Genomic DNA, 24,690 nt, shown 5'->3' on the forward strand with positions numbered 1-24,690 from the left:
ATTGATCATCCTTAAGATGTTTCTAAAACTTGATTGGAATTCACCTGTGGTAAATTCAATTGATTGGACATGATTTGGAAAGGCATACACCTGTCTATATAAGGTCCCAGAGTTGAGAGTGCATGTCAGAGCAAAATCCTAGCCATGAGGTTGAAGGAATTGTCCGTAGAGCTCCGAGACAGGATTGTGTTGAGGCACAGATCTGGGGAAGGGTACCAAAACATTTCTGCAGCATTTAAGGTCCCCAAGAACACAGTGGCCTCCATCATTCTTAAATGTAAGAAGTTTGGAACCACCAAAACTCTTCCTAGAGCTGGCCACCCGGCCAAACTAAGCAATCGGGGGAGAAGGGCCTTGGTCAGGGAGGTGACTAGGAACCCGATGGTCACTCTGACAGAGCTCTAGAGTTCCTCTGTGGAGATGGGAGAACCTTCCCGAAGGACAACCCTCTCTGCAGCACTCCACCAATCAGGCCTTTATGGTAGTAATAAAACGATCCATGCAGCTGTCCAGCAGTTAAACTAAACACTGTAGTGGATCGTTCCACTGTTTCTGCGACGATATGACGACTGAGGAACTAACTGTCACGCCCATCCAAAAGGATATCAGAAGATTATCTACCACTGGAGGTTAGATTTAATAAGATTTTGAAATGCAAAGATTCCAGTGCTGCCATCGGTCTCCTCAGGTATTTCTTGAGGTCGTAGTTGTAGGGAGAGCCTATGTTCTGTACTAGCCTGGTCCCATTTCTATTTGTGCTGTCTTGCACCTGCAAACTCCTGACAATGACCATAGGAGTTGGCATTGGCAAGACCGCACAAACAGATCTGGGTCCAGGCTAGCTCTGACTCCCAGACCCAGACAGAGTGGGTGTAGTAGTAGTAGTGGTGGTGGAGATGGTGGTGCTGAGTTAGTGAGTATTTAGGTAGGAGGACAATAGAACATCCGGCTTGTAGAACATATCTAAATTCGGATCACTTCCCCTTAGCGCTTCCCTTCCTCCCTCATTTGAGTTCATTTTGTTCTTATTGTCTTTGGCTGCAACCTTCCTCCCAGTCATTTGACTAAATAAAGTAGGCAGGTTCACATCTAGTCAAAAGCCTCGACCCGTCGGCATCCACACACACACACACACACACACACACACATGCAGTAACTAAAGCTGCATTCTGGTACAGATAAACTGGTGTCTAAATTACAACCATGAGATGTTTGTGTGTGTGTATCCAGGCAGGACTGTTCCCTTGCCAGTCCCACAGTTTGAGGTCTGTTTGTCCTTAAAACCAGGGTCACACTCTTCTGTGAGTGTTGTTTCAAGGATTGCATGGCAACAGTTTGGCAACAGTTGGAAAAGTCATGATGTGGGGTGGAACTAACAGGCGCTGTGACTATAGAAATAGAATGACTAGAACAATTAGGCTAGATTATATTTCTACGGCTGAGACCTGGCTGTCTATGTACAGTGCCTTCAGAAAGTATTCACACCCCTTTACTTTTTCCACATTTTGTTGTTTTACAAAGTGGGATTAAAATTGATTTAATTGTCATTTTTTTGTCAACGATATACACAAATGCTCTGTCAAAGTGGAAGAAAAATGTGAAAGTTTGTAAAACACTAATATATCTTGATTAGATTAGTATTCACCCCCGAGTCAATACATGTTAGAATCACCTTTGGCAGCAATTAGTGTCTTTCTGGGAAAGTCTCTAAGAGCTTTGCACACCTGGATAGTACAATATTTGCACATTATTATTTATTACTTCAAGCTCTGTAAAGTTGGTTGTTGATCATTGCTAAACAGCAATTTTCAAGTCTTGCCATAGATTTTCAAGCAGATTTAAGTCTAAACTGTAGCTTAGCCACTCAGGAACATGCAATGTCGTCTTGGTAAGCAACTATATTTCACATTGTGTTTTAGGTTATTGTCCTGCTGAAGGGTGAATTTGTCTCCCAGTGTCTATTGGAAAGCAGACTTAACCAGGTTTTCCTCTAGAATTTTACATGTGCTTAGCTCTATTCCGTTTATTTTTATCCTAAAAAACACCCTAGTCCTTGTCGATGACAAGCATACCCATAACATGATGCAGCCACCACCATGCTTGAAAATATAACGAGTGGTACTCAGGGATGTTCTGTGTTGGATTTGCCCCAAACATAACACATTCTATTCAGGAATAAAGTTAATTTCTTTGTCTGATTTTTTTCTGTTTTACTTTAGTGCCTTATTGCAAACAGGTTGCATGTTTTGGAATATGTGTATTCTGTACAGGCTTCCTTCTTTTCACTCTGTCAATTAGGATAGTATTGTGGAGTAACTACAATTTGGTTGATCCATCCTCAGTTTTCTCCTATCACAGCCATCAAACTCTGTAACTGTTTTAAAGTCACCATTGGCCTCATGGTGAAAGAGCGGTTTCCTTCCTCTTCGGCAACTAAGTTAGGAAGGATGCCTGTATCGTTGTAGTGAATGGGAGTATTGATACAGCACCCAAAGTGTAATTAATAACTTCTCCATGCTCAAATGAATATTCAATGTATTCTTTCTTTATTTTATTTTTATCTACCAATAGGTGCCTTACTTTGTGAGGCATTGGAAAACCTCCCTGGTCTTTGTGGTTGAATCTGTGTTTGAAATTCACTGCTCGACTGGGGGACCTTACAGATAATTGTATGTGTTGGGTACAGAGATGAGGTAGTCATTCAAAAATCACGTTGAACACTATTATTGCACACAGAGTGAATCCATGCAACTTATTATGTGACATGTTAAGCTTTTCAATTTCAATGGATTTGTGATTATTTGAAAAACATACAGTACCAGTCAAAAGTTTGGACACCTACTCATTCAAGTTTTTTTTTTAGTTTTTTAATTTTCTACATTATAAAATAATAGTGAAGACATCAAAACTATGAAATAACACATATGGAATCATGTAGTAACCAAAAAAGTGTCAAACAAATCAAAATATATTTTATATTTGAGATTCTTCAAAGTAGCCACCCTTTGCCTTGATGACAGCTTTGCACACTCTTGGCATTCTCTCAACCAGCTTCATGAGGTAGTCACCTGGAATGCATTTCAATTAACAGGTGTGCCTTGTTAAAAGTTAATTTCTGCAATTTATTCCCTTCTTAATGCGTTTGAGCCAATCAGTTGTATTTTGACAAGGTAGGGGTGGTATACAGAAGATAGCCCTATTTGGTAATAGACCAAATCCATATTATGGCAAGAACAGCTCAAATAAGCAAAGAGAAACGACAGTCCATCATCACTTTAAGACATGAAGGTCAGTCAGTTCCGGAAAATTTCAAGAACTTTGAAAGTTTCTTCAAGTGCAGTCGCAAAACCCATCAAGCACTGTGATGAAACTGGCTCTCATGAGGACCGCCACAGGAAAGGAAGACGCAGAGTTACCTCTGTTGCAGAGGATAAGTTCATTAGAGTTAACTGCACCTCAGATTGCAGCCCAAATAAATGCTTCACAGAGTTCAAGTAACAGACACATCTCAACATCAACTGTTCAGAGGAGACTGCGTGAATCAGGCCTTCATGGTCGAATTGCTGCAAAGAAACCACTACTAAAGGACACCAATAAGAAGAAGAGACTTGCTTGGGCCAAGAAACACGAGCAATGGACATTAGACCGGTGCAAATCTGTCCTTTGGTCTGATGAGTCCAAATGTGCGATTTTTGGTTCCAACCGCTGTGTCTTTGTGAGACGCAGAGTAGGTGAACGGATGTGTGGTTCCCACCATGAAGCATGGAGGAGGAGGTGTTATGGTGTGGGGGTGCTTTGCTGGTGACACTGTCTGTGATTTATTTATAATTCAAGGCACACTTAACCAGCATGGCTACCACAGCATTCTGCAGCGATACGCCATTTGACATTTTAGTCATTTAGCAGATGCTCTTATTTTGAGCGACTTACAGTTAGTCCCATCTGGTTTGCGCTTAGTGGGACTATCATTTGTTTTTCAACAGGACAATGACCCAAAACACACCTCCAGGCTGTGTAAGGGCTATTTGACCAAGAAGGAGAGTGATGGAGTGCTGCATCAGATGACCTGGCCTCCACAATCACCCAACCTCAACCCAATTGAGATGGTTTGGGATGAGTTGGACCGCAGAGTGAAGGAAAAGCAGCCAACAAGTGCTCAGCATATGTGGGAACTCCTTCATGACTGTTGGAAAAGCATTCCTCATGAAGCTGGCTGAGAGAATGCCAAGGCAAAGGGTGGCTACTTTGAAGAATCTCAAATATAAAATATATTTTGATTTGTTTAACACTTCTGGTTACTACATGATTCCATATGTGTTGTTTCATAGTTTTGATGTCTTCACTATTATTCTACAATGTCGAAAGAGTAAAAAATAAATTAAAACCCTTGAATGAGTAGGTGTGTCCAAACCTTTGACTGGTACTGTAATTCTACGTTGACATTATGGGGTATTGTGTGTAGGCCAGTGACAGAAAATCTAAATGTAATCCATGCTAAACATGTGTATGTGACAAATAAAATTTGATTTGATTTGATTTTTAATTCAGGCTGTAATGTTAACATAACAAAATGTGGAAAAAGTCAAGGGGTGTGAATACCTTCTGAAGGCACTGTATGCAGAGAAAATCATTAGACTGTGGTATTTAGCTTAGCGTTGTCTTAGCATGCCTTCGGTCGCCTCTCAGAAAAGACCCTAACTTACATTGAGTGGCTTTGAAATGGCTTCTAATGGTGGTTACAGGAAACATATCTTAACTGGCTTCAAATGAACTAGTGGTTAGAGGAAATAAGAGCATAAGTCAAGAATGACAGCATTAAGTGGGAGTCAGTGTTACGCTCTGTAAAATGGAAGCTCTTATCTCTATCTTATCATGCCATGGACATTTCCTCAGTGCTGCTCTTGTGCAGTGTTTTCTGTGTGTGTGTGTGTGTGTGTGTGTGTGTGTGTGTGTGTGTATACGCATATGTGTGTGTGTAGCACGCTTGTGTTCATGCGCCTGCCTGTGAGCTCACATTCTGCTGACAGTGTCAGGAGGGGCCTTACACCGCTGGCCAGACACACACACACTCAAACAAATTGCACAAGGACTGATTGGGAAAGGAAATGTATACTTTCAATAAGATGCAGCTGTTAATGTCATAACTAAGCTAGGGCTGTGTCTCAAATGGAACTATGGGTTCTGGTGCACTATATAGGGACTAGGGAGTTATTTGGGATGGAGCCTAGTTCTTCCTGTGCAGTGTGTGATTCACCTGGATTGCCACCTGCCATTTATCTGGCATCCGGTGAGCAAGAAATTCAGCTCCTACCTGTTCCTCTGCACCTGTACTCCTGTGTTACAGTATTATATGAACACAGTGTGTCATCACATCAGTCTCACCCTGAGTGCTGTAAGAAAGGATCTGCTCTGACATGTTACAGCATCTCAGGATTATATAGGCCCACACTGTGTGTGTGTGTGTGTGTGTGTGTGTGTGTGTGTGTGTGTGTGTGTGTGTGTGTGTGTGTGTGTGTGTGTGTGTGCACGTAGCTATAGTATAAACTGCCTCAGTGCTGCTGCTCAGTGTATGTGCTGCAGGGTCACACCCAATGTAGTTTGTCATTGCAGCGAGCACAGACAGAGCGCACATTTACTGCTTACACACACACATACACACACACATACACCCACAGAGCTTACATTATGCAGCTGATTAGATGCTCCCCAAGTGCTGTCCTCATCAGCTGGTGTGACTGTCAACCATCCAACTGATTAGGCTACTTGGTGCTGCCTCCCCAAAGCATGGCCTCAGGATCCACAAGCTTTAACTCTGTCTATCCCTTCCTCTCTGTCAACGTGTGTGTGTGTGTGTGTGTGTGTGTGTGTGTGCGTGTGTGCGTGTGTGTAAGACGGCTCAGCTATGCTTAATGTCACTGTGGCTGTGTCTGCATTTAAATTTTTCTCTGATCTGAAATCACTGCTGGAGGGAAAACTGCTTTAGACTTCTCCTACCCTTTTCAGAGTGGAAATCAAACTGTGTTGATAGCAGGTCAACTAGTAGGCAGTTTTTTTGTTCACACTGACTGTACTTCATAATATCTCTAAATATCTCTTCTTTTGTATTCCAGGACTTACTACAGAGGGCCTGTATCGCGTGAGTGGAAACAAGACTGATCAAGACAATATTCAGAAGCAGTTTGATCAAGGTAAAACACGTCCGCAACTGTCAACTCACTTTTTTAACTGTCAACTGCTCTTAGAACATTATTTTCTCTTTAAAAGCTCACTTTTTTCCTTATTGTCTTTAAAAGCTCTTATTTCTAAACTGAAAACAAGTTTAAATCACACTGGTTCATTAAGATGTCAGGGGGAAAGTGATTGGTTGAGAAAAACAATAATGACTGTTCCCAAGGACTCTTTAAATTTCCCTCCTAATTGTTTAAATTCAGCCACAAATATTATGAATGTTTGTCCATGAAAGAGCTGGACTAGGTACAGTATTTGAGTGAATTACTCTGAATCAATGGGAGTCTTAAAACATGCAGGGGAAGGCTGATTGTATTAACCTGCCAATGAGGGAGGGATGGTATGTCACATAATATGATTTAGAATAGATATTGATATAGTCACCACTCTGCTGCATAGAGATCCTTCTGCTCCCTCCTTCCTTTCTTGCTTGAAAAATACTGGTGTAGTGCAATAAATATTGTCTATATATGCCCGGACTGGGTCAAATTGACTTACACAAGCAATCAATGAATTGGATTTTTATTTCTTGCCTGGAATTGAATTACTGCACAACTGGTTGGTTGTATTTCCCTGAGGGGAACGATGGCCATAGATTTAGTTTCTCCCGTCTGTAGCCCCATTGTAAGACCATTTTCCCCTTTTGTTTTCATCTATCTTTCAAATCCAATACCAGTCAATCTGAGCCATCGAGCAGTGCAATGGGGCTGGGTGGAAGCAATCTTCCTTCCACTGAGTGGCCAAATGACTTCCTATCCAAGAGACACAGTTTGCCCAAAAGAGACACTATGGGCATCAATCTGCCTGCTGGCCCGGAACCATTAGTCCTCCTTCCTCCCTCTCTTCCTCCCGCTCTTCTTCTTCCTCTCTCGCTCTTTCTCTCTCTCCTTCTCTTCTCTCTTTCCACCACAGGAATTTGTGAATTAAGTGCATTTTTCTCCCTCTCTTGCCCTTTCTGCTCTCTGGGAGAGAGATCTACTCTGACAGCTGTCAGTTCACCTTAGGCCCTGTCCTGCCCTCACTAGCTCTCTCTCTCTCTCAGCCTCTTCCTCCTCTCACCACTCTCTTCTTCTCTCACCCCCCCCCTCTCCCTTCCTCTCCCTCCCCCACTCTCTCTTACTCTCCCCCGCTCTCCTTCTCTCGCTCGCTCCCTCTCTCTCTAATAATAATAATAGTATTAATACATATGATTTTTATAGTGTTTTTCTAAAACCCAAAGATGCTTTGTGAGTACTGTTAACTTTCTCCCACTCACCAATCAAACCCTGTCCCTCTCTCTGTCCCCCTGCAGACCACAGTGTGGACCTGATAGTGATGGACGTGGCTGTGAATGCTGTGGCGGGGGCTCTGAAGGCCTTCTTCGCTGACCTTCCTGATCCTCTCATCCCCTACATCCTGCACCCGGAGCTGGTGGAGGCAGCCAGTGAGTACTCTACTGTACTGTTACACATGCTCTGTCTGTCAGTCTGGAGAGCTGACCTGGGTTCAGATAGTATTTTGTTTCTTTCAAATGCTTTTAGCTACGCTTGGTTGAGCTTGCCTAATTCAATACTCCCAAAAGTGGCAGTGCAAACCCTGCCCATCTGGCACTCTCAGGCAGGCTAAATCAAATGCTATTGAAAGAAAACAAATCGTATATCAACCCATGTCTGGTCTGTAGAGGCCATTGTCCTAACTCAGTAACTAACAGCTGTGGAGAGGGTTGACACCCAGTGCCTCAGCCCTCCCCTAAAATCACACCCAGCAGCTAGAGAAGACGAGGTCAGCCAGTTCTCTCTCTCTCTCTGTCTGTCTGACTCTCTCCTCTCTCTCTAGAGTTTTTCCTTTCTCCTGCTCAGTTCATTTTTGTGTCGTTTATTTTACAGTCACATTTCAGGTGCAGCCTGTTCTGTTTTTGAACCTCAAGTGTACTTTAGCTCGCAGAATGTAGCCAAGATTCATGATGTTGGATGTTTGCCAGGAAGGGTGATGGTGCAAATTCCACAGTTTATAACTACAAGCAGATGTGAAAGAATCTTAGTATTACCCCTTGGCTTGTATGCTTTATATTACGATTCAGGCAGTGTTTCTCCTACCATTATACACTGAGTGTACAAAACCTACTCTTTCCATGACATAGACTGACCAGGTGAATCCAGGTGAAAGCTATGATCCCTTATTGATGTCACTTGTTAAATCCACTTCAATCAGTGTACATGAAGGGGAGGAGACAGCGGAAGGCCAGTGGTTGAAAACGGGTCATTGATGAAAGAAAAGGAGGCTGCCACGAATTGTGCAGAGCAACAGACGGGCTACAGTTGGTCAACTGACAGTCCAGTACAACATTGGTGCCCAATGACTCATAAAAGAATGCACAACTCGTCGTACATTGACACGAATGGGGTATGGCAGCCGACGACCTTACAGGGTTCCACTACTTTCAGCAAAAAACTAGAAACTGCAGTTGCAGTGGGCTAAGGAACGAAAACACTGGACACTGGAGAATTGGAAAAACATTGCCTGGTCAGATGAATCCTAGTTCCTGCTGTTTCACACTGATGGGAGGACTAGGGTATGGAGAAAACCACGAGTACATGGATCCATCATGCCGCATGTGGGGTGTGTTTTCATGGCACACATTGGGCCCCTTGATAAAAGTAGAGCAATGTTTAAATGCCACAGGATATCTGAACAACATTGACAATTAGGTGTATCCCTTCTTTGCAGCAGTGTATCCATCTGTAAATAGATTTTTTCAGCAGGATAATGCCCCATGCACAAGGCTAGGATTGTCCAGGAATGGTTCCATGAACATAACAGTGAATTCAGCTTACTGTAGTGGCCTGCCCAGTCACCAGATCTCAATCCAATTGAGCATCTGTGGGATGAGATGGAACGAGTTATTCGGAGTAGAGATCCACTACCAGCCAAGTTGACACAACTGTGGGAAGCATTGGAGTCAACGTGGGCCAGCATCCCTGTGGAACGCTTTCGACAACTTGTAGAGTCCATGCCCCGACGAACTGAGGCTGTTCTGGGGGCAAAAGGGGGTGCAACTCAATATTAGGAAGATGTTCCTAATGTTTTGTACACTCAAAATATATATTAGGATTAGCTCTGTCCCCTCCTCTCCCGTCTAATAGCTTTTGGCTTCAGTTGAACATTTTGGTTGAGGAGGCATTAGATGTTGATTTGGTCTCGTTTGCAAAATGATCAAGGTGCAAAACTGGTGCCAGGGCAGGTCTGTGCCTCTTGAAGCAGTAGTTGGGTAGTGGGTGTAGTTTCCTCCATGCCCCTCATACTGTCTCCCTTAGTACCATCCAGTCACCTTCTCCTCTCATAAAGTCAGCTGGAAGGAAAGCAAGAGATAAATAACAAAGAGATGCTGCTGAGATACTCGCCCTTTGCTGTCAGTACAAACCTCTCTCCTTCTCTCTGAATGTATGTATACACACTTCTCTCAGTGTTTCTGCTGTAGAACTACAAGCCTGAATTAATATTCCAACCCCAGTTATAATTCACACCTTTAAGTCACATCACACTCAGCTCACAGCCGTCTTCCTGAAAGACGAATTCCTGCCCAAGGATGCCAACAGATTTTCATGCATCTGCATTATTTTCCCCCTGCCTGGTTGTCTCTGGGTGCGTCCCAAATGGCACCATAGTCCCTATATAGTGCACTACTTACATAGGGTGCTTTTTGGGACGCACATATTTGGGACACAGTACGATATCATCCTTGCTTGAGTCATCTGATCCTGGAACTGACTGCAGTAATGTATTACTGATCACTGTTGAAACCAACCCAGCAGCCTCCTTCCTCACTGTCTGTCTCACTGCTACAGATTAATGTCCCAGAAATAGGTCCCCTCCCTCCCTACCTCCCTCCAGGGGAGAGGAGAGAGAGGGGGGGGAGGAGAGAGAGAGGCCATTGGTTGGTTTCAATGAGGGGGGAGAGAGAAGGAGAGAGAGAGAGACATGGAGCTTGTCTCTCAGAGGTTGGAGCAGCTCTGCAGAACTGAGCGTTTCCCTCTGATAATTGTGCAAGCAGCGTAATGTGGAGGTGTTTGGAGGACCTCCAAGTCTCAGGGTGCGTGCCAAATAGCACCCTTTCCTCTATGTAGTGTACTACTTTTGACCAGGACCATAGGGTAGTAGTAGCACTGTATAGAGAATAGGGTGCCATTTGTTATGCAGCCTCAGTCTCAGTCCAGGCCAGCCTTGGTGCACCACGCTCAGCTCTGGGGCAAGTAGCACACACACTTATATTCCTTTCGTGACTTTCTGACTTAGGGATCTTAACGGCTAACCGCCGAAAATACATTTGACTGGTCATGCTTTTCAGTCTATAGGTTAATTTGCATAATTTGGTGGTATTAATTTGGCTCGTGTGTATTTTCATTAGTCGTCACACACACAGCATAGAGAGTTTGAGGAGCGGAATGGCCTATCAGCTGTCAGACAGCGCGGGAGCAGCTGGTACTGGAGTGAAACGTGCTTTTATAAGCCCAGTCATTGCGCAACAAATAACAGTTCTAAATGCAATTGCGTGTTAAGAACTGTATTGATGGCCATGATTAAAAATAGCTAATATTTTTATTTCTCAATCTCAACTCGTAGTTAAAGCGCGCTTCCCATTCGCCATTCGAGTGCGGTAGGCAGGCTATCAGCGCGTCACCCACCACTTTACAATGTGAGCTTGAGGCAGTATAATTGTTTGAAACCTGAACTTTACTTCAAATAATGAGGAATGTCTTACCTTGCTTCAAAGTAGCCTAGTCAAAATCCTACCATAGAAATGTGGAGGCAATTCTTGTTTTAAAACTTCCTCATGCCATTAACCAGCATTTCTCTCCTGTTCTATTGGTTTTTATTTAAACTCTATTTCGTTGTCCAGAAGCCAAAGGCACCATCCTAGTCATATTAGCAACCCATCCTAGTTGCTATTAGATCCCCCTCTTTTTGGTTTCTCCCTGAGATTTTCATCTCTGTCAGATGGAGCCGCTTGCATTAGGTGCGTAGTTTAGAACTGTGTTTTCCTGCGAATTGCATTTTGGCAAATTTTAGAAAATTAAGTTTTATTAGCTGCTTCATTACAGCAGCTGCATGTTCAAAAATAGTCTATATCATTTTGACTGTAAGACGATAGGCTTGCTATTGTTCATTAAGCTCGTAATGAAAAATGACCGTTCTTTGTATGCATGCAAAGTATTTTCTGTTGGTCACCTCATTTTACTGTTTGGAAAAAATGTAACCGTTTGTTGACCGGTTAATGAGAGTCGGTTAGTTGGCAGCAAAATTGACCGAAGTTTGCATCCCTAGTTATGACAATATGAATTAGCTTAGTAGTCTCAGCCAGGTGACCTCAACAACAGTCCTGAGTTTTTGACAGGCTCTGATAAGGTACAGAGAATGCCAAGAGTGTGTAAAGCTGTCATCAAGGCAAAGGGTGGCTACATGATTCCATATGTGTTATTTCATAGTTTTAATGTCTTCACTATTATTCTACAATGTAGAAAATAGTACAAATAAAGAAAAACCCTTGAATGAGTAGGTGTGTCCAAACTTTTGACTGGTACTGTATATCTGAAAGGTCTAATATTAGATGATGTTATGATAAATGCTTTTTGAAAGGGTTGATATGCTAATGCATGGTTTGTCCCTATGTCTCTTATTACTTGGCAATATTACATGGAGTTAGGCCTACTCATCTAAGATAGTGCTGTTATTATTAAACAGATAGTGACAAGAAAATCACTAAGAGCCATTGTGCCCCCGGATGATACCGACAGTGCTGTATCTGCTAGGGGTGCTGTATCTGCTTAAGGCCCTAGCTAGTGTTTTAGTGTTTGTTGTGTGGGTGGTCATTGGCAGCCCCGTCGCCTTTGTTCTTTTCCTTTTCCTTCTTCTCCCACGGGAAAGAAATAGTCAAAAGCTAACTCTGTTCTCCTCCTCCTTTCAGAAATTGTGGACCATATAGAAAGACTTAAAGTGCTGAAAGAAATAGTGAGGAAGTTCCCTGCTGTGAACTACGAGGTGTTTAAATACGTCATCACTCATCTGAACAGGTAAGAGACAACACTGTGAAACAGGATCAGAAATAGTCTCAAGCTGCCTTCAACTGACTGATACTTGGTGGAATCTGAAGTAAGCTGTAAAATATATATGGTGTTGGTTACGTTACAGTAATCATAGAAACAACCATGTCATACAGTCATGTAGTTGGACTGGGTCGTGTTCAGTAGGGAGAATTTTGTTTGAAACGGAGAGATACTACCTGAACTTATTTCTGTTTTCCGTTGTGATACACTACATGACCAAAAGTATGTGGACACCTGCTCATCGAACATCTCCCGAGTGGCGCAGTGGTCTAAGGGACTGCATCGTAGTGCTAGCTGTGCCACTAGAGATCCTGGTTCGAATCCAGGCTCTGTCGTAGCCGGCCGCGACCGGGAGACCCATGGAGCGGCGCACAATTGGCCCAGCGTCGTCCAGGGTAGGGGAGGGAATGGCCGGCAGGGATGTAGCTCAGTTGGTAGAGCATGGTGTTTGCAACGCCAGGGTTGTGGGTTCGATTCCCACGGGGGGCCAGTATGAAAAATAAAATAAAAATATATGCACTCACTAACTGTAAGTCGCTCTGGATAAGAGCGTCTGCTAAAATGACTAAATCATTCCAAAATCATGGGCATTAATATGGAGTTGGTCCCCCCTTTGCTGCTATAACAGCCTTCATCTCTTCTGGGAAGGCTTTCCACTAGGAACATTGCTGTGGGGACTTGCTTCCATTCAGCCACAAGTCTGCTAAATGACTCAAATGTAAATGTAAGAGCATTAGTGAGGTCGGGCACTGATGTTGGGCGATTAGGCCTGGCTCGCTGTCGACGTTCCAATTCATCCCAAAGGTGTTCGATGGGGTTGAGGTCAGGGCTCTGGGCAGGCCAGACAAGTTCTTCCACACCGATATCAACAAACCATTTCTATATGGACCTCGCTTTGTGCACAGGGGCATTGTCATGCTGAAACAGGAAAGGGCCTTCCCCAAACTGTTGCCACAAAGTTGTAAGCACAGAATCGTCTAGAATGTCATTGTATGCTGTAGCGTTAAGATTTCCCTTCACTGGAACTAAGGGGTCTAGCCCGAACCATGAAAAACAGCCCCAGACCATTATTCCTCCTCCACCTAAATTTACAGTTGGCACTATGCATTGGGGCAGGTAGCGTTCTCCTGGCATCCGCCAAACCCAGATTTGTGAAGCGTGATTCATCACTCCAGAGAACGCGTTTCCACTGCTCCAGAGTCCAATGGTGGCGAGCTTTACACCCCTCCAGCCGACACTTGGCATTGTGCATGGTGATCTTAGGCTTGTGTGCGGCTGCTCGGCCATGGAAACCCATTTCATGAAGCTCCCGATGAACATTTCTTGTGCTGACGTTGCTTCCATAGGCAGTTTGGAACTAGGTAGTGAGTGTTGCAACCAAGGACAGACAATTTTTATGCGCTACGCGCTTCAGCACTCAGTGGTCCCGTTCCGTGAGCTTGTGTGGCCTACCACTTCATGGCTGAGACATTTTTGCTCCTAGACGTTTCCACTTTACAACAACAGCACTTACAGTTGACCGGGGCAGCTCTAGCAGGGCAGAAATTTGACGTACTGACTTGTTGGAAAGGTGGCATCCTATGACGGTGCCACATTGAAAGTCACTGGGCTCTTCACTAAGGCCATTCTACTGCCAATGTTGGAAATTGCATGGCTATGTGCTCGATTTTATATACCTATCAGCAACGGGTGGGACTGAAATAGCCGAATCCACTAATTTGAAGGTGTGTCCACATACTTTTGTAAATATAATGTATATACTGTTCTGGAGACCAGGGTTCACTTCTCTGTATCCCACTCTAATTCTGTATATGTCTAAATAAAGTACAACATAAGTAAGGTTGGAATAAATCAATTAAATTGTGTTTCCCCAGGGTGAGCCAGCAGAGTAAGACCACGCTGATGACGGCAGACAATCTATCTATCTGCTTCTGGCCCACGCTGATGCGTCCCGACTTTGAGAACAAGGACACCCTCTCCACCACCAAGCTCAACCAGTCGGTCATCGAGTCCTTCATCCAGCAGAGCCACTACTTCTTCTATGGCGGAGACATCCAGGAGAGCTCCAGCACCGAGAGCACCCCACCACCCCACCACTGTCACAGCATGGTGGAGGCCCTGCTGCCCCTGCAGCTGCCCCCTCCTCTCCAGCCCCAACAGATCCAGCACAGTATGTCCCTGCAGCCTGACCCACTCATATAGACCCCCCAGAGCTCCAGAGCCCAGGCCCCGAGCCCCAGGCAGGCCCTGAGCCCCAGGATCGGAGGACCCAGGTGGGGTAGGGAGTACGCTTGGCTGGGAGTGGTGCTGCCTGGTGGGGTTGCATGGGGTGATGTGTCCTCCCTTCCCCCCTCTCTATGGTGTCCCTCTGACTACAAAACAACAACATTACTACATTATCAACTTTGTTCTCTGCTCCCCTTTGACTGACTGGATTCAGGGGTAACTGACTGATCTAGCTAAAAATAGCATTTTTGTTCTTTCAGTGCCGTACCTTTACTGTGTTTCAGACAGACCTGACATTGAGGATTGAGACTGTCCACCCCTTACTCTCGCGATGAACACATACCTTAATGAAGACGCTGTATGCCTCCAGGAGGGGGGCACAAACATGCGACGCAAAAATGATTTGTTAAACTCTACACCTTGCAAAATATGAGGAAAATATATTTATGATAGTTGTTTTTTTGTTTTTGTTAATTTCAAAGAAAGACTGACTCTCAAAAACCCTTAATTCATTCAAGTGAACTTGACATTACATGATGCACAAGCTGTTATAATGCTTCTACCAGCGTAGACATTCTGCTCATAACTTATTTTATGATTTGGCCATGATGATGATGATGGATTCTTGTTTTTTTAGCAGTATGATTTTTTTTTAGCAGGCTGGTGCTGTGGTCTTTGTCTCACTCCCGGCTCTCAATGCCTCGTAAGGGACTCTACGTGAAAGACTGACGGTGTCACTGATGCTGTACTGCACCAGGCTGGGACATAACAGACAGACAGGCGGACAGACTGCCTGGCCTCCTCTCTATCTCCTATTGGAGCAGAACTCATGCAATTCCTGAAGCTTATGAAGGGAGCATCCCACTACTAAAACCCTAATAGCACATCTCTGCGTTAACTCTGAAACAAATGCATTACAAAGCAGCCTGGGGTCTCTTTCTTGTTCTGTTATTTTCTACGTTATTTTTTTGTTTAATTGATTAAAAGTCTCGGTGGTGGTGCTACCCACCGATAAGAGACGTTTGTGTTGTTCTTCTGTTTGTTGAACAAAATGTGCATGTTTTTTTGTCACTTAAAAATGATGATGATGAACGATTAAAAAAGAAAAAAAGACTGAATTTACAACTCAAGATTAACCGCTTTCATTCAGATATTTTTTATCTAACTTGATTGAGGGAACATTGAAAATGGGTCAAATTGTATCTATTGTTCATTCATTATTTTTGTCATGCAAGATGTCAATTCTTAATATCATATTTTGGTTATATGTCTAATTGTTTCCCTTAAATAGAAGGGGGAAAGTATATATAAGTATATATATTTATCAGCAGATAAGATTGCTGATATAGCAAAATACCATGGGGTACTGAAATTCTGTATAATCTTGTAAAACCTACTATAATCTGATTTCTTTGTGGTATTATAAACTAAAATTTTGGGTTAGATTAATTGACTGTGTACTTAATTCCCTTCATTTTATGAATACAGACTCATTGCTTCTTTGTAGATGGTACTGCATTTTGTTTTGCTGTAAGTAAAAGATGCTGCTTAGAAAGTTCTGGAAAGGAAAAGTGTAAGTCTTGTTGTGATGGAGTGAAACAGATTGACAGATTAGAAGACATCTTCAAGACTAAGCCTGTGACTGAAATGGCACACTATTCCCTACATAGTGCACTACTTTTCACCAGAGCCCTATGGACCCTGGTCAAAAGAAGTGCACTATATAGGGAATAGGGTGCCATTTCAGATGCACCCTATTATTATTGTTATTTTTCTCTAGAGACACTCCAGATCTGGGGTTGGGGGAGAAGGGATGGGGAAAAGAAGTGTGAAGCAGCTGCTAGGTAGAATATACCTTTTGTGTAGTTTCAATAAAACGCAACTTTATTTGTTCATAAGATCTGCCTCATTCAAGCCAGTGTACAAACTCTTAAGATTTTAACATCTGCTATGTATTATAGTAAATAAATGATTTTGAGAGAAAAAAAAATCGAAATAGTTTGGTTTAATTTTAAGTCAAAATGGTGTTGAAATATGCTCTCATGTTTCTAATACAGATGGGAATATTATTACAGGGTTTGGTCAGTGTTGGACTGACATGCTATAGTATGAAGGTCATATAGGGTAGTTGAAGAGCAATGCAACACAATCAACATTTCATGTGACATGACTGGAGTCGTATTCACTCATTCTTCAAGCTGATATCTGTTTGAAATTCAAAGCAGGATCTGCAGTAGAGTGAGTATTGAGTTCAGCTGATTCAGCCTAATTCATTTGATGTCCTGGTCACACGTCTCCTCAGGTGAGAAGTGATGAAAGTACGCCACCTGTTGGGGAAACGTCCTAGCAGCAACATAAAAATATGTATTTTATAATCAAATAATGTTTGACTGATTGATTATCTGAGATGTATCATTATTTAAATGTCTGTATTTCAATAGAATGATCACAAAAAAGTTAATACATAGCAGCAACATGCACAATCTATGTCTTTCTGTCAGGTAATCGGGTCACTGTATGGAAAGGTAATTTCCTTATTTACATAAGTCGGAGATCAGTCAGCCAGATATTTATGTTAGGTAATAGGTAGGCTATATACATATTTATTTTTTTAGAGAGAGAGGTTGCTGTTGGAGACACATGGCCTGCTGCTGCTGAAGACCACATCTGGAGATAAACTCAGCAACAACAAAAAAACGTCCTCTCACTGTCAACTGCGTTTATTTTCAGCAAACTTAACATTTGTAAATATTTGTATGAACATAAGATTCAACAACTGAGACATAAACTGAACAAGTTCCACAGACATCTGACTAACAGAAATGGAATAATGTGTCCCTGAACAAAGGGGGGGTCAAAATCAAAAGTAACAGTAACAGTCAGTATCTGGTGTGGCCATCAGCTGCATTAAGTACTGCAGTGCATCTACTCCTCATGGACCACCAGATTTGCCAGTTCTTGCTGTGAGATGTTACCCCACTCTTCCACCAAGGCACCTGCAAGTTCCCGGACATTTGTGGGGGGAATGGCCCTAGCCCTCACCCTCCGATCCAACAGGTCCCAGACGTGCTCAATGGGATTGAGATCCGGGCTCTTCGCTGGCCATGGCAGAACACTGACATTCCTGTCTTGCAGGAAATCATGCACAGAACGAGCAGTATGGCTGGTGGCATTGTCATGCTGGAGGGTCATGTCAGGATGAGCCTGCAGGAAGGGTACCACATGAGGAAGGAGGATGTCTTCCCTGTAACGCACAGCGTTGAGATTGCCTGCAATGACAACAAGCTCAGTCCGATGATGCTGTGACACACCACCCCAAACTATGACGGACCCTCCACCTCCAAATCGATCCCGCTCCAGAGTACAGGCCTCGGTGTAACGCTCATTCCTTCGACGATAAACGCGAATCCGACCATCACCCCTGGTGAGACAAAGTCGATCCTGTACAGGTGTTGTTACATGTGGTCTGCCACTGCGAGGACGATCAGCTGTCCGTCCTGTCTCCCTGTAGCGCTGTCTTAGGCGTCTCACAGTACGGACATTGCAATTTATTGCCCTGGCCACATCTGCAGTCCTCATGCCTCCTTGCAGCATGCCTAAGGCAAGTTCACTCAGATGAGCAGGGACCCTGGGCATCTTTGTTTTGGTGTTTTTCAGAGTCAGTAGAAAGGCCTCTTTAGTGTCCTAAGTTTTCATAACTGTGACCTTAATTGCCTACCATCTGTAAGCTGTTAGTGTCTTAACGACCGTTCCACAGGTGCATGTTCATTAATTGTTTATGGTTCATTGAACAAGCATGGGAAACAGTATTTAAACCCTTTACAATGAAGATCTGTGAAGTTATTTTGATTTTTACGAATTATCTTTGAAAGACAGGGTCCTGAAAAAGGGACGTTTCTTTTACCAAGATTAGTGCTATCTGGATCCTTGGGATGTCCCTACCCTAAACCCTAGCCCTAACCTTAACCATAACCCTTGCCTAACCAGCCTGTATGCCCTCCAACCCATCTGTTTAATGTCTCAGGTAGCCCGCGAAAGCCAGCGTGGATATAATGCAATAATTGACTAATATTTGACATATTCTAATAATATTTATAATTATCATGTGCCAAGGTCGTGCCATGGTGAAAAGTGCACTCCTGTAGATCTGAAATAATTGGATGGTGAAACTTTCCAGCCAACCAGAAAAGCAAGGCGAAGCAATTCAGCCATTCTTGAAAGTCAGGACAATCCTTGTCCTGCAAAGAAACATTATTTTTTACAGTTGACATGTTTTATTTAGTAAGACATAGGCATTTTGAAATAATTATGGAGTAGAGTTTATAGTTACGTGATGATGTCACGTGCCCCGCATACCTTCAAAAGTATTAGTCAAGCGTCATTTATTTGAAAAACAGTTTCCATCATAATTTGTTGCAATAAAGAAAGTTAGACCAAAAAACATCTTCCCGTATCGAATGGATAAAAGTGTTGTCGATCTTTAGAAAATGTCTCCTATAGCCTATCTGCCATTTCCATTACACAATATTTTTTGTTGAGACATTTCTTTTGTCGAATAAACCTGGGTCAATGGAAACCTGCTAGTGTCGCTAGCTATCTGGCCATTCATAATCACAACACACGAGCTGTGTTCGAATACCCATACTAACATACTGTATACTACATACTTAATGAGTATATACACTACATACTGTTAGTTCATTTTAGTATACTGTAAACGAACGGTATCCTTTCAGTGCATACTAGCGTTTCGACTGTCTACCGGAAGTGTATGCTGTTGCTATGCAACCTATTGCTAGCTTGTTAGCATAACAAATTACTAGCTAGACATTTTACGATTTCGGGTGTGTTTGTAAATTCAATCTGGAGTGCCAGAGTGCGCTCTGGGCGTTCGTAAATTCAGATCGTTTCGCTCTCGGAGTGTTTAGAGCGCACACTGGATGCTCTGGCATAGGAGTAGGGTTGATCTGACTTTGAGCGTTCTGACCACACAACCGCAGTCTAGCACCCAAGCTAACTGCCTAACGTTGGCTAGCTTGCTAGATACTTACAGACACAAATGAGAGAACACCTCACTCTGACCATTTTACTCGCCCTAGCAGAGCTGGTTAGGGTGTTTTCATGTTATCCAGAGCGTTGGTGACTGTTACTGAGCTGCTGGCAACACTTTAGTTAAGTTTTTTTTGCCGACGTTGAATGACAACAGCCATATTCAACAGTTGTTGAGTGTTCGTAAATTCATCAGTTATTCTGCGCTCTGGCACACTCAGACCAGTGTTCTGAAATCAGAGTAGATGGCCAGAGCGAATTAACAATATCCATTGAGAACGCACAACGACTATACCACTTACCTAAGAATGACGTGAATAATCAAGTCAATAGAAGTTGGGTAGTTAGATAGCATATAGTTAATATACTGGCAAGTTCGATGTATTTAGTAGCCAACTAACGTTAGGTAGCTAGCTAGCTAACATACCGGTACATAACGTTACTGATGTAGTGATGTGCTATGCGGTTCGTAAGGATAGCGTAGCTAACAAATTGTCAGCCAACATTACGTGTAACGTAACTTATTTAAAAAGGCATTACTTTATTACATTGCTCAACATTTTAACATTTGTCATAATTAGTTAAAGCAATGAATTCGTATCCGCTCTCGTCGGACTTCGGCCGCATATTTTCCGCCATTTTCTTCAAATCTGAAAACGTTCTCCTTCTGTGGGTTTTATGGCGGACTACATCCAAAAGTTCTATTGCCGCCACCAACTGGACGGTTTGAAACCAAAAATCAAATTAAAATAAATAAATCCATACTAATAGTGATTCTAACAATCCACCCTAATAAAAATAGTACATTGCCAAACCAAACAAAACTCCCACTTCGTCTAGTTCTCCATATCTCCGTTCTTAGGCTGTAGGACCTGGGAAGGTGGTACGGCTTTTGCTAATATTCCATGTAACTCCTTTGCTGTGAAATCTTTCAGCCCCAGGAACCGCTCCGCCACAATCACAATTATTTCAATCTTCCTGGATATTTTCTCCACCTTGGCAGTGCCATTTATCACCATTGTGATAAAGGCCAAAAAGTTCACCTTTTTAACCTTTAAAATGTCAGGATCCTCTTGGTGTAAAACAACCCCTGCATACTGCAGTGAAGGCCTATCCACTACCATGGACTCTTCTGGCGCAACATTCAAACCCTCAACCCTTTTCACAGCTTCTGCATATGAAATGCTCTATACAACCCTGACTTTGGCCACCTCATTCTCTTTTACCCTTGTGGGGCATTCAGAAGACGTGGCTTCATGATTTCCACCTCAATTACAACATGTCACATTTTCTTCACTTTTATAACACATAATATGATCTTTTCCACATCTTGTACATCTCGGCTTCTCCCTTCTGCAAACACTTTCTACATGACCAAAAGCTTTACAATGTTCACACTGCATTGTTTTTGGGATAAATGCTCCAACTCTGTAGTTAATATACCCTAACTGCACTTCATTAGGGCGAGAAAAAAAAAAAATATATATCTTAACTTTTTTCCCCATTCACCACTCGATTCATCCGACGTGCTTTAATTACTCCAGGAATATTTTCATCTCATCCAAATCAATTTCCCACGAAACGCGAGATACAACCCCCTTAAGGGGTGTCCTGTTCCGAAGCGACACACACAACACTTAAAACTTATCAAATCGATTAAGACACAACGCACGTTTCTTCTGTTCCGCAGAATCACAAAAAATCAAAACAAGCCCGCCTCTCGTGATCCTCACATCCTTCACTTTACCCAGCACTCTCTCCACCAGTTTGGACAACTCAAATGGTTTCTTCAAGATTGGTACTCTGCTCAGCTGCTCCTTATTAACAAACCGTACTCCTACTAGATACGAAGGGTCATTCTCATCACTGTACCCTACTTTGCTCCGTTTTCCATTATTTTGAACAATACTCAAATTCTCTTTGATTCTACCGCCATTGTATTCAGATTCCACTTCATCATCCTCTTCCGTGAAACACCCCTATGCACCCTAACCCCTTCTGAAAACGTTGTGAAGCCACGCCCATTTTATGAAGAATCGCATTATCTTCTTCTTCTGTGGGTTTTATGGCGGACTACATCCAAAAGTTGTATTGCCGCCACCAACTGGACGGTTTGAAACCACAGAAAATATAAAATAAAATAAAAAATCCATACTTAATAGTGATACAAACTTACTCCACCCTAATAAAAATAGTACATTGCCAAAACAAACAAAACTCCCATTTCTTCCTTATTTTAGTTCTCCATATCTCCCTTCTCAGGCTCTAGGACCTGATAGAGTGATACGGCTTTTGCCAATATTCCATGTAACAAAAGAAAAGCCATACATAATAGGTGTATAGTTCCTTTCGAAACGTCCACTTCTTTCGAAACCCCCACTTTTCCTGAGCGATGCACTGTACTGAGAGATGACATGTCCGTAGGTGGCAGCATAGAGATCCTGAGGGATGACTGCTCTGAGAGATGATGTCGCAGCTGGACCCCTCGCGGATGACCGGGCCCAAAATCTGTCTTCTCCATCAGGTGGCGTTTTTTGTTTTTTTTCCCGCTCACCAAGCAAGGACTTTGTGTATGGAGGTCAATGAGAGAGTGTCGAATTTGGTTAATAAAACATTTAATGGCTTATTTGCTACGTGTGGCTTATTTGATCCTAGCAGGTTTGTAATGATTAAGTTGTTACGAGTGTACTGATATAAGTAGGACACGTGACATCCTGGCAACTTTGAAAAAAAAAAACGTTATATCGGAGTTGTGCCTGGTCACCACAGTCATAATGTCATAAACCCCGCACATTTCTAAAATGTATCTTCTTAAAATGTGATTTCAAACTTAACCTTAACCACCCTGCTAACATTATGCCTAACCCTAACCTTAAATTAACACCAAAAAGCACATTTTCATTTGGTTTCATTTGAAGACATTTCTTTTAATTGTTAAAGAGTTCACTAGAGTATCTGGTCAATATAATGTATATGTTATTGATTGTATTAATGTAATGTATTGGCCAATGAGAGGCTTTGAAGCCACCGGTCGGCCATATTGGCACTCCTCAGAAAAGCAGTCCTCCATAGGAATGAATGACATGTTTTTAAGTATTATTTTGTTGCTCAGTTGGTAGAGCATGGCGCTTGCAACGCCAGGGTTGTGGGTTCGATTCCCACGGGGGGCCAGTATGCACTCACTAACTGTAAGTCGCTCTGGATAAGAGCGTCTGCTAAATGACTAAAATGTAAATGTAGTGTGGACAGTACTTTCAAAAAATTATACTTTAACTAAAATGTTTAGATCACATAATATAATTTAAAAGTATGCATTAAGGTGTCTGTAATATAATACATGTGGCAAAAACAAATGTAGACATTAGTAAATGCATTTCTATAGCTTCCAAAATACTTTTACAATGGTGGGGAGTGTCAAGATGGAGGCGCGGAGGCTTCAAAACAGCACCCCTGTTAGTCATCTAGTGTATATAATTCATTGGAATGCATCTCATTGAGCTATAAAAAAAAAAAAAATTTATAGTGCGTTTGCTGTTCTAATTCTAATGAGAGTAGTGTAAGACAGGGACCAGCTATAATATGATAGCCAACATTTCCAGTGTGCACTTCACAATCCTTTTTCAGTCTCTATCCAGAGCGTGGCAAGTTTAAAATATCGGCTAGCAGTTGTATGCAACATGAACCTTACGGTACAACAAACAGGTCAATGGATTTAGACTCGTGTCCAAGTACAGGTAAGGATGGTTGATACAAAATGTTACAGTTAACCTTAGGATTACGGGAATAAAATGTAAGTATACATATTTTATAGACACTGTAAAAGCCAACTCCACTTTTGACATTTAAACCATGATCCACAAGCAGGATGATGGAAGCTTCTCTGAACAGTTGTTCCCCATGATATTCCTTGACGATAGCACATGTCCGCCATCTTGTGTATTGGCCTGGTATTGCCTCATAGTTAGGGTATTCATCATGAATTGAAAAGCTTGATGCTTTTGGGATGAATAGAAAATATAGAATACAGAATAGATGTAGTAGACTAGAATAGATTTGTGATAATATTGCAATTAATCACATGTTTTATAAAAAAAAAAATATATATATTTTATGTTCCATCACATTCTTTATCTTATTGTTCTAATGTAGGCCTATTGCACAGTGCAATTGGCAAATATAGTCGCTCCATTCATAATTCAACAGTTACATTAGACAAATAACACATTTTAATGAATCATTTGGATAAATCAATCTATGCTCACTTTGAATAAGTGTTAGAACCAGAACCATCCTCCAGTGTTGTGTTCTATGCTGCTGTTACAGAGACAGATGAGATAAGAGGAGGGGAGATGTGCTGTATTGTCTGTGCTGCTGCTAGATGAGGTTGTTGTTTTTACCAGAGAGATCACTTCCTCCTCTGACTAAAAACCCCCAGCTCTTTTCATTGCTCAGCCTGCTCTGTTTCTCTCCTCTATAGCCCCTCCCACCCCCAGCCAGCGAGCCTCTGTGGGAGGGGGAAGCACAAGCACCACACTGCCTGGACCAATCATCATACAGCACCACCTCTCCATTACATCTTAGTTTCCAAGGCAACAGGCAGGGCCTTTCTCCTGAAAGGCACCGCATCATCACCATCCATCCACCCAGGGCTGGTCGAGAGGCAGCAGTAGCAGGCAGCAAGCAGAAGCCCCGCAGTGGGTCACATCAGGCACCTCCTTCCTGCTCTCTCGCTTCAAGTCCCGCTGCAAACCTGTCTCCACCAACACTCAGGGAAAGGAAAATGGAGTAAGAAGAGGAGAGGAATATGTTAGGTAGGTGCTGGGTTTTCTGTTTTGTCTGTGTTTAGCTATTTGTGTTGCGTTAGTGCTGTGTTTTACAGGGAGGCAGTGGGGAGGGTTTGTGTGTGCCTAATCCTCTCTAGCAGGCTGATTTAATGGGCTGTTTGCCGTTAGAATGAGAGAGGGGGGCAGTGGAGAGGAGGGAGCCCCTCTGCTTTGTTAAAGGGGCCTGGCCTGCAGAGCTAGGAGGCTGCCTGCCGCATGCACAAACACCCCTGTCCCTAGCCCCAGCCCTTGCCCCCAGCTGGGATGGACAATAGCCTGATCAT

At 42.7% G+C, this 24,690-nt stretch overlaps 1 protein-coding gene across 1 annotated transcript in view; it reads left to right on the forward strand.

The window, feature by feature from the left end:
• Positions 1 to 16,515, forward strand: part of LOC311145850 (rho GTPase-activating protein 5-like) — a 47,919-nt gene extending 31,404 nt beyond the window's left edge. Inside the window, exons 4-7 of the mRNA XM_084182186.1 lie at positions 6,111 to 6,188; positions 7,520 to 7,651; positions 12,170 to 12,275; positions 14,183 to 16,515. Of these exons, the coding sequence (XP_084038312.1) occupies positions 6,111 to 6,188; positions 7,520 to 7,651; positions 12,170 to 12,275; positions 14,183 to 14,510 (644 nt within the window). The 3' untranslated portion in view covers positions 14,511 to 16,515. The remainder of the gene's footprint in view (positions 1 to 6,110; positions 6,189 to 7,519; positions 7,652 to 12,169; positions 12,276 to 14,182) is intronic.
• The last annotated feature ends 8,175 nt before the right edge of the window (positions 16,516 to 24,690 follow it).

This window comes from Coregonus lavaretus (genome assembly GCF_964263955.1).
Source record: "Coregonus lavaretus genome assembly, chromosome: 18".
NCBI lineage: Eukaryota > Metazoa > Chordata > Actinopteri > Salmoniformes > Salmonidae > Coregonus > Coregonus lavaretus.